Source organism: Anguilla rostrata, chromosome 11, assembly GCF_018555375.3.
Source record: "Anguilla rostrata isolate EN2019 chromosome 11, ASM1855537v3, whole genome shotgun sequence".
Taxonomy (NCBI): domain Eukaryota; kingdom Metazoa; phylum Chordata; class Actinopteri; order Anguilliformes; family Anguillidae; genus Anguilla; species Anguilla rostrata.
Genome location: NC_057943.1, coordinates 32255284 through 32265548, shown reverse-complemented (window position 1 = coordinate 32265548; position 10265 = coordinate 32255284). Strand labels below are relative to the sequence as shown.

At 48.6% G+C, this 10265-nt stretch overlaps 1 protein-coding gene across 2 annotated transcripts in view; it reads right to left on the bottom strand.

Annotated features, from left to right (window-relative positions):
- Nucleotides 1-875: 875 nt before the first annotated feature.
- The window catches only part of LOC135234621 (protein CBFA2T2-like), a 32987-nt gene continuing 23597 nt past the window's right edge, over nucleotides 876-10265 (bottom strand). For both annotated transcript variants that reach the window (XM_064299420.1, XM_064299421.1), the window contains exons 4-11: nucleotides 10062-10151; nucleotides 8959-9137; nucleotides 8190-8434; nucleotides 4346-4431; nucleotides 3715-3907; nucleotides 2878-2946; nucleotides 2065-2255; nucleotides 876-1732 (exon numbers count right to left, since the gene is read on the bottom strand). In XM_064299420.1, coding sequence (XP_064155490.1) covers nucleotides 1442-1732; nucleotides 2065-2255; nucleotides 2878-2946; nucleotides 3715-3907; nucleotides 4346-4431; nucleotides 8190-8434; nucleotides 8959-9137; nucleotides 10062-10151 — 1344 coding nt within the window. In that variant the 3' untranslated portion in view covers nucleotides 876-1441. The remainder of the gene's footprint in view (nucleotides 1733-2064; nucleotides 2256-2877; nucleotides 2947-3714; nucleotides 3908-4345; nucleotides 4432-8189; nucleotides 8435-8958; nucleotides 9138-10061; nucleotides 10152-10265) is intronic.

Genomic DNA, 10265 nt, shown 5'->3' with positions numbered 1-10265 from the left:
GCCAGACCTATGGCCAGCAAAAGGCCTGGTTTTTCAGCCAAAGACTGTCCTGAAAACACGTGGTTTGTCTGTCAAAAATCGCATGTCAGCTCCCATATGTCATTTAGAAGCATTGTAATAGAGAGTTGTATGTTACACATGGTCTGTACCATGTTTAGAAAATGTCACCATATACTCCGTGCCGGTCCTCTCAGGCCTGCTGAAGCAAATAGCTACACAAGCAAACACAAAATCATCCACCAGGTGTCGCCAGAGTGATCTTACAGACGTCCAGGTCAAAGACTAAACATAGCTTTCGCTGTTTTCCCTTCTTAAATTATATACTGTCGCTAACAATCATCGACGCGCTAAACTGAAGACATGACATTGGAGAACGTATTATTTTCTCATGCATTTAATAGATGTAGACAATGTACAGTATAGTCCTGAGATTTAGACAGAATCGTAAGCCTATACAAAGGTAAAGCTTCCGTGGTTTGTACTTAACATGGCTTCCACTGTTCATATGTACGCATGAGCCTACGTTGTGTTCCGTTCCACGCAAGCACCTTCTGACTGAGTTTCGGACTGCAAAGAATCTCTAGTGCATTGGCCAGATAGAAATGGACGTGTGCCTTCATTAAATACCAGGTTAGTGGAACGTAGTGATCGGACAGGATTTCTCCAGGGGGTGGGCGGAGTGCGTAATTGGTGGCTCACAATTATGGACCAATCGTAGCGTTTGCTACAGAGAGCTCAGCCATTTGATTGGCTCATTTAAGCCAGCGACCAGCAGCACCATTCATGGGTTCATGTATCAGGAAGAGATTCAACACAACACAAGCCATATATAAGCAGTAACGAGTTGGCTTTCTGTGGCCAAGGGCAAAATGCAGTGACGGATGAGGAAATATTTTATTGACAGAAAACTTTGGTTAAACAATTGCCTGGTCGCCTGAACAATTATTTTATACTGCCGCCTGCAGCGACACTTGAGAAGAAAAATATCAGAGAGCAGCCGACAGTGTAAACCGCACATAAACAGGAAGGGACAAAAGAGCCACACACACACACCACAAAACATTTCCGTAAAGCCAAAACAGAAGCCAACTGTTGAATTTTCTTGTCTGCTCAATAATTAAGGGAACATGCATCAAGTCTTCTCTTCTCAGTGTTCCCTCTGTTCCCTCTGTATTATATACACAAGCCAACAGAGAGGTCATGTGTATTAAACTATGAACTATATCTGTGTTTTGGCTCAAGCCTGAAAATTCAGTTTTGCATGTTCAATTCAGGAACGCTAACAAAGTGAAAATTTCCATTTAAACATGCTTGTCCCGGGGAACAGAGGGGTGGGTGGAGACAAGGTCCGTCCGTCTGTCATACCTCCTCCCCCCCGGCCCCCCAGGTGGCCAATCAAACCGCTCGTAAAGCATGTCCTGTTTCCACGGCCACGGACGCCTCAGAGGCCGTTGGTCTCCGAGGGCGTGGCCGAGGCCGGCGTAGAGGACCTGGAGGCGGAGGGCGCCTTCTCGGGGGCGGGGGCGGAGCCGGGGGCGGGGTCCGACCCGGGGGGCGTGGCCCTGGAGGCGGAGGCGGAGCCGGAGAGGGGTTTGGGCTGGGCCTGGAGGCCCGGCCTGCAGATGAGGTGGTGGCGCTCCCAGTCCTTGTGCTGGCAGAAGGAGCCGCAGTAGCGCGCCGCGTTGCAGCCGCTGCACGTCTCGCTGGCCTTGCGCCCGCAGTTCCAGCAGCTCTGCGGACCGGGGACACGGGGAGGTTACTGCTGTACTCCAACCAGCGCAGCCGGCTGTCAATCAGTCTAACGTGTGTCTTTCAGTGCTGAGTGTACCGCCCTCTGATAGGCTGGGTGTGATGCCTGAGGGGCAGGGTTATGGAGTGTTTGCTCCTCTATAACTTATAAACCTCCCATTAGATGTCTCCAATGCTGGTACAACAACTGAAGCAATACATCTGTATGTGTATGTGTGTATGTGCATGTGCTTGTATGTGCATGTGTGCTTGCGTGTGGTTTGTGCATGCATAAGTTTGTGTGAGCGTGTGTGTGTGTGTATGCCAAGCCCTCACCTCGCTGGAGTCTTCCTGCTCGTTGATGACCTGGATGGCGTCTTTGGCGGCCTGCTGCTTGGCTTCGGCGAGGGTCTTCTCCATCTTGGCGCGCTCGGCGGCGATCATCTCGAAGGCCTTCTGCTCCGCGTCCGCCACCGCCTTCTGGACCTCGTCCACAGCCTGCCGCTTCACCTCGTTCACCGCCTCCTCTGCGGGACGGGGCGGAGCAGGGGTCACGACCTCTCACAGACCATCAACCAGCCAACCACACAGCCTTCATCCGCCACAGCTGTGCGCAAATCCTACCAGCCACGCCTTTATTTAAGCTGTGGCGCAAACTACTCTCTTAATTTACGGCGACGGGACATAATTTCGCTGCGACAGACTTTGCTCTCTCTAGTGCCCAGTCTAAGCCCATACTCCACTCTCAGTGATGATCATGGACAGACTTTACCCTCCCCAGTGCCCACTCTAAACCCATGCTGCACTATCAGTTATGATCATGGACAGACTTTACCCTCCCTAGCGCCCACTTTGAACCCATACTGCACTCTCAGTGACGATCGGAGACTAATGTGTCTATAAATAATGAAAATGACTCTCTGGGCCCAGAATTCTCCTTTTGAGCTGAAATGGTTTTCTGCTTCTCGGATTGTGTTTAGGTGGTCCTGCTGCACTGTAGATCTCGAAGACAGGAGAGCGGCTATATCTCTGCCGGAATTCTTTGAGCGGGTGTGTCAATTTACGAAACTGACAGATCTAAGTAACAACATAAGATCTCCAAAAGTTGACAGGAAAACCAGAAACGGATTCTGGCTTCTGACTGCTTACCGGCTTTCCTCCAGATCTCATCCGGGACGTATCCCAGGCCGGTTCGGGAGGTCAGCTCTCTCTGGGGGTCTGCGGCGACAAAGGAAAGGCCCACTTAGAGCAACATGCACGTTCCCGGTGGGATACAACATCCCAAATCCTGATCTCTGACCCAAACCCAAAATCATAGCCCCTTCCCATCCCGCAGCAAACTTCGTACATCCCATTATTACTGCATTTCAACTGTGCCCCTCAGTTTTATTTGATAACAAAAACTGTGGACCATAATCTGTTGTTTTAGCTGGTCTTGTTTTGGCAGTATTCACCACAGTTCAGCACGTTGCTTGTAAAGACACGAACATCACCATAATAGTGGTTGGGGAGAACCGCACAAACACATCCAACCCACACTGGCCCCAGACTCAAGGGGAAGACTCTTGTCGTGCACTGAGTGGCCACTAGAGGACAGTCTTTAAACATGATACTTTTAACAGGATGCCAATAAGGGTTCTCTTCAACAACACCAAATGTGCGCTCTCCAAACAATACCATTTAAAGGGAACATCTATTCTGTGTTAATATCAGCAAACAAGAACATCTTATTAGTGTTTGGAACTAATTCAAATAATTTTGTTTGCTGGAAAATCACAATATAAAATGAAATAATATGCAAGAAAGACGTAGCCCTCTGGTAGGCGTCTATAGCTGGATGCAGCAATCAAGCGAACAGTCAATGGATTGCTTTGAGAGGAAGTTATACATAATCTGTGTGTCCAGCTGTGAACCTTTACAGGGGTTTACGTTCTCATGGAAACGGCTGCAGGTGTGGCTCCTGTTTCTGAGGCCCGAGGAGCTTACCCGCGTGAGCGTTCTCCCTGGCGTGGGGGCTGGGGGCCTTGGGGAGGGGCGGCGCGTTCTTCCGCGCCTCCTCCTGCTCGCTGGAGCGCCTCCTCCAGTAGTTGAGCTCCTCGCGGTCCGACTCCTGGCACCGCCTCAGCACGCTGACCGACCGCCGCGTCTTCTCCACCATCTCCACGATGCAGTTCAGCACCTGGGGGAAGGGTCACGGTCAGGGCTACGCACGTCAGCCGCGCCCTGGATGCTGTCGGAGCGGGGAAACGCCAGGGGTGGTCTCCAGCCCCGGTCCCCAGGGGCCAAAGGGATGGTCGGCAAGGAACAATTCTCCCACAAACCAGAGAGATGTACTTTCTTCAGCTACAGACCATAATATAAATACATCATTGATACAATGTGCAAACGTGTGCTCTGTTAATTAACTGAGTCAGAAATTGTGTCAATATGATGTTCGTATCTTTTAATGTTTCTCTTGAAAGGCGGTGTGCGCAGCCATTTTCCTGGCCTCAAACTCCCATAGTTCATTTCAAAGTCTTTGTTTAGGACACCGACTGGATTTTGACAAAATGGCTGATGGGAACTGTATTACATTTCAGTGGTCAGCTTAAGGGCTGAGGGAGAGGGGAAGCCTTACGTGATCCAGGTGTCTCCATTCGTCCGCCCACTCCCTGTCTGTCAGCCTGTGGTCCACCGGCTCCTCTCGGTAGCCCCTGTTAGCTCCTGAGTAAAGAGATGCAAACGCATAAGAAGTGTGTGACATTTACACGTCAGCGCTCAGCAAAACACTCTTATCTAGAGCAACAAAAATGGCTTGCATCCTTTTAGTATTCTTTATTATCCTAACAACCATTTATACAGGTGTACATCCGGCAGTGCTCTAATTTGGTAGCGAACCTGCAACCCCCAACCAGGTTCCCTACCTATTACACTACTTTGATGCTCCTTCAGAGGGAAACCTACAGCACAGGGACCAGACTGATGTGTATGTAATGCCTGGTATGCACTGTGATCTCACACTGTTCAATGAGAAACTGGGTCACACCAAAACTGTCTACACCGTGGGCCATTCATTTGCCTTGAGCCTGTGTTCCCATGCTGTCATACCGGCAAGAGCCAAAATGGCCGGTCATGCAAATAAAAGCATAAATCACAGGTCATGCAACTCAGAGCTTAAATGATTGGTCAGACAAATAAAAGCCTAAAGGATTGGTTACGCAAGCGAGAGACTGAAAGATTGGTCATGCAAATAAGAGCTCAGCTGATTGGTCTCCACGCAGATTAGCACGGGGAAGGAAGCAGTGGTGACCCGTTTATGATAATAAAGGCAGACGGAGCGGAGTGACGAGAGATAAGACCGGGAGGTGAAATAAGGTTGAGACAAATGCATTTTCTCACACTGGCAAAAGCCAGTCTTTATCGTACGCCCAGACACAACTCATCGAAAACAATCACATTACAACCATTTAGCCGATTCTCTTAGCCAGAGTGACTTACACTGCATTTTTATTTTTGCATTAGTATCCATTTATACAGCTGGATATGCAGTTCAATCTAAGAGCATTGGGACAGTGACACAATCTTTGTTGTTTTGGCTCCGTACTCCAGCACATTGGTGTTGAAATAAAACAACGAGGATGAGAATGAAGAGCAGACTGTCAGCTTTAATTTCAGGGTATTTCGATCCATATCTGATGATCCGTGTAAGAATTACAGCCCTTTTTAGGAACAGTCCCCCTATTTTAGGGGAGCAAAAGTAATTGGACACATTAACACAATCTGAAATGAAGTCATTTTTTGTACTTGGTGGCAGATCTTTTGAATTCGATGACTGCCTCATCACATCACCAGACACTAGGTATCTTCCCCGATGATGCTGTGCCAGGTCTGAACTGCAGCCATCTTCAGTTTCTAGGCCGTCTTCAGCAAGTGTAACGCGTGTTCAACTGGATTCAGTACGAAAGAGTTAAGCACATTTGAATTTTTGGCCATGAGAAAATCCTTGGCTTCTTTAGGAGTATGTTTATGGGTCACTGTCCTGTTGCAAGAAGCGCTGTCCAAAGTTTTGAGGCATTTGGTTGGATCTGAGCAGATAAGATGTTCCTGTACGCTACAGATTTCATCCAGTTGCTGCCGTCAGCAGTCACGTCATCATTGAAAATAATGAGCCAGTTCCAGTGGCAGCCATACATGCCCAAGCTATAGCGCTACTTTTTTTTTCAGTACCCTAGTTTTTTTAAAGTACTTTTTAGCAAACTCTAACTTGGTCATTCTTGAGGCCTACCAGTGGTTTGCATCTTACAGTGAACCTTCTGAGGTTATGCTGGTGTAGTCCACGCTTTATGGTAGTCTTTCATACATTTATGCCTACATCCTGGAGAGTGTTCTTGATCTGTTTCATGTCAGATTGATTTAGTCAGGCCTCATGGTGACCTGCTTTACTGTCATTGACACTTACTTGGTCCACATGTGAAAAGACAACAGCAATATACTCCAAATGCCACACCTAGAATCAACTTTAGACCTTTTGTTAGCTTTCTTGTGCATGAACTAACGATGCAACGATACATAGCTGTCCAAGAAAACAGCTGAGCAGCCAATTATCCAATTGCTTTTGGTCCCCTAAAATGGGTGACTATGTATAAAAGGGCTGTCATTCCTACACAGATCCCCTGATATGGATGCAAATAGAACTGTGAGGCTTGAGGACAGCACTTTTCTTCTGAGATATTTATTTAAAGAATCAAGGGAAAACAATCCACTGATGCGTTTCAGAGACACGCTCCATCAATCAGACTCAATAACCCTCAAATCGGAGCTCACAGTCTGCACTTTCATATCATATTCATTGTTCAGTTTCAGACCCAATGCACTAGAGTACAGAGCCAAAACAACACTAATTGTTTCAGTCTCAAAACTTTTCCATTTGACTGTGTACTGAAGCCATTCAGGTTAAGCACCTTGCTCAAGGGTGCAACAGCAGTGTTCCTACCTTGGAATCTAACCTGCAACCTTTAGGTCACAAGGCCGATTCCCTACCCATCATAAACACTGATTAATGAATGAGCAGCCTTTAAAAGTACAGCTGCTGCGATATGAGGACACAAAAAGCCCTGGTAAGAAAAGCCGCTCCCAGCTCTGAGAGGAGGCCATTTTGGTTTCCTTCCTCTCCATTGCCCCGCTACCAGAGTCTGGGCTTTTCTAGCAAATTTCTGCGAGGGCTTTACCGCTGCCACCCTCGCCCCGTCTCCAAACGGTCCCGTCTCCCCGGACCGGCCCCCTCTAAATCACTGAGCGGAACAGGCAAATGTGTTCCAGGGCGTACTCGACGACCCTCCGGGTTGGCCCGGAGACGCCCCACCCCCCGCCGCGGAGCCCCGTCTCCATTAGGGCTCCGGGCCGGGACGGGACGGGGCGGGGCGGGGAAGGAAGGGGGCGTTTGATGAGAAACAGACGCTCTCAAACATGTTAGGCAGCCAACATCTGGAAGCCAGCTGTCATCACCTCAACCCCCCCCCCCCCCCAAAACCCACCCACCCCAACCCCTCCCCCAGCTGAAAGGGGTAGGAGTGGGGAAGGTCCTCTTTCGGGACAGCCGTCACCGCAGAGCTCCATCAGCGGCATGGACCCCTTCCAAACCGTGCACCCCCCCACCCCACCCCCCCACGACTGCCGAGCCTGGCTAACAGGGTCTGACGCCACACAGGGCCTATGAAAACAATCCATTCCTCGCTAACTGCAGAACCAAACCCACTTCTTACCCCACTCCATTAAATTGAATAAACCTTTCGTAAAAGTAATACGCTACAGTATACTATAATAAAAATTAAACATCGTGATCAGAAATCAGCTTTCCAACACTTCACAATCTATGGCCAAATACACAAATGATGTTCAAACATTGGAATATTTTTTAAAAATACTTGACGTTCTTTTTTTTTGGTTGTTATTTTCTAAAAAGGGCACATATTTGTGTACGCGACCATGCTGACTGATGGGCACCATTCCACCCCTCTTTTCAGTAGCGGGGTTTAAGTGTGGCAGCGGCGGTGTTCTCCAGCACGTCCACGGCATTATCTCAGCTTGTGTACCGTACACACTGTGCGCTGCACTCAGGATGCTGTAGCCTCTCTCTCTCTCTCTCTCTCTCTTTTTACCCACGCCTCTTTTGAAGCCTTAATAAGTGTTTTTATTTGAAAGTGTAAACGGCCTGGGCACAGCGCTCCCACGCAGATCAAACAGCGGTAGAGAGAGAGCAGCAGGGAACCGTATGCACAAAGCCACAGAGTCAAACCATAAAGTTTTATTAATACACACACACACACAGGCATACACACACGCACACACACGCATGCACGCACACATACACACACACATGCACGCACATATATGCATGCACACGCTTTTTGGTTTGCCACACACAGGGTTTCTCCTGTTAAAAACTGTGTGGTGCTAATGGGGGGGGGGGGGCGTGGGGGTACCTGGGCGTGGCCTATCCTTGAGGTCCCTGGACTCCAGGGGGCGCTGTAGGTCACAGTGCAGGTGAGGCAAGGCGATGTCCTCCAGGGCGTAGTGCTGCAGGGGCGGGGGCGTGGGGTGGAGCTGAGCGCCCAGGGGGAGGGGCAGGGCGGGGCTGTGCCGGGGGGCGGGGCTGATGGTGCAGATGCGTTTAGCAGGGGGTTCCAGGGTGCCGGCTGGTCGCGGGCGAAAGCCATTCTCTTTGGCCCTGCCCACAAAAAACCAGAAGCAAATTACATCCTTCACCTCTAATTATCCATTACAACTACACTCATTATGCATTATAATACTGTACATCATGCATTATAACTCCACTCATTATGCATTACAACTCCACTCATTATGCATAATAACTCCTCTCATTACACATTATACATTGTAACAGGCAAATCACTCTCTGCTCTCTGGTAAAAAATGGCTGAAGCACCCCACCTGGGTCAATTAATCTAAAGTGTTCTCATATTTGAAACGCATTTTTGATCCAGGTGTGGTTAGTAAAGCCACTCTGAAGCAGTAGCATTAGCATTAGCGGTATTATAACACGACTGCTGTGGTGTTTTTAAGCGGAGGAAGCCTCACCGGTCAGGCGTGTGCCACTTGACAGTGGCTGCAAGCTTAGCATCGAATAACGGATTGGTGTAAGAGAGCCACGTAGTGTGTCTCGGTACAGCTGTAGATACATTAGGATTAGAACACGGTTGCCGTGGTGTTTTAAACAAAAGGAAGCCTCACCGGTCAGGGGTGTGTCTCTTGGCGGCCTCGCTGGGCTCCAGCAGCTCAGAGGAGTTGGGCGGGGAGGCCATGGTGCTGCTCAGGAGCAGGTGCTCGTGCTGGGACAGGTACTGGGCGGGCGTCTGCTTGGCGGCCCGGGCACAGTGCAGGAGCTCCCTCTGCAGGAGGGGCAGGTTGGCCTGCGGGGCAGGAGGACGGGGGTCACTACATGGGACAGGAACATGGGGTCTCCACATCCCCTACCACCCCCAGACCCCTAAAAATCAGCCCGGGATCTATTTTGGAGGGCCGAATGGGTCAGTCATTGTCTGATTAACTTCACTAAAATTTTTAAACAAAGCTTTTTAAATTTCGTTTTTTACTGCCACATATACTGTCCTGAATCGGCAGTGGGGTTTGCGCATGTACTTGGCTAAAAGAGATGTATATCTCAATGGGGTTTTCCTGGTTAAATAAGAAAGGTTATAAAAATGTTTTTTTCCCCCCAATTCTATTCAATTTCATTTGTGTAGCGCTTTTTACAAAGACACCGTGACAAAGATGATTTACAGTGTAAATACAAAAGAAAATTGGACAAAAATGCAGCCCTGAACTCCCATGAGCAACTAAGGTTAAAAAAAATCTTCCCAGTGGGAAGAAAAACACTCAAACAGTGGTGAGAAAAAAGTCCCCACTGGGAACAAATCTCAGGGGGAACCCAAGCTACAGAAGGGGAGTCCATCCTTCGCTGATAGCTTAGCTTTAGTTCTAAGAACAGTGAACACATTTACTAAATGTGTAGAACCCATTAAAAGGTTTTTGCACACATTAACCACTGTATTGGTACTAGGAATTCGTAGAGATATTGTATTTGCTAAGGTGAACTCCTTTTATGGTGGTAAAACTGGCCGTAGAAGCAATGCTAGGAGGATTCACAAGCACCACAATGTATGGACCTGATCACTGGCTTGCCTAAATAATATCAATAGACTGTTCAAAAGACAAATTCAGTGAATGATCAAACCAGGGAGTCACAAGTGACATGATAGCCCTGTTTGTTTTAGGGTTTGTGTAGCCCGCCTATCAATCTCATCACTATTGAAGATCAGAGAAAGAGGGGGTACCTTTAAGAAAGGGATGACGAAGGGGCGCAGGGGGAAGTTGGTGGCCTCCTGCAGCCTTGCGTGGAACTCCTCGATGGTGATGGTCGAGTTCTGTGAGGAAGAGCCGAACGTTGTAAATGATTCCCCTCCCTTCATGATTCCGCAGCACGAATCAGCCTTCCTACAGCCACTTGAAAATGTGCTAATCTTAAGTCTGGTGATACA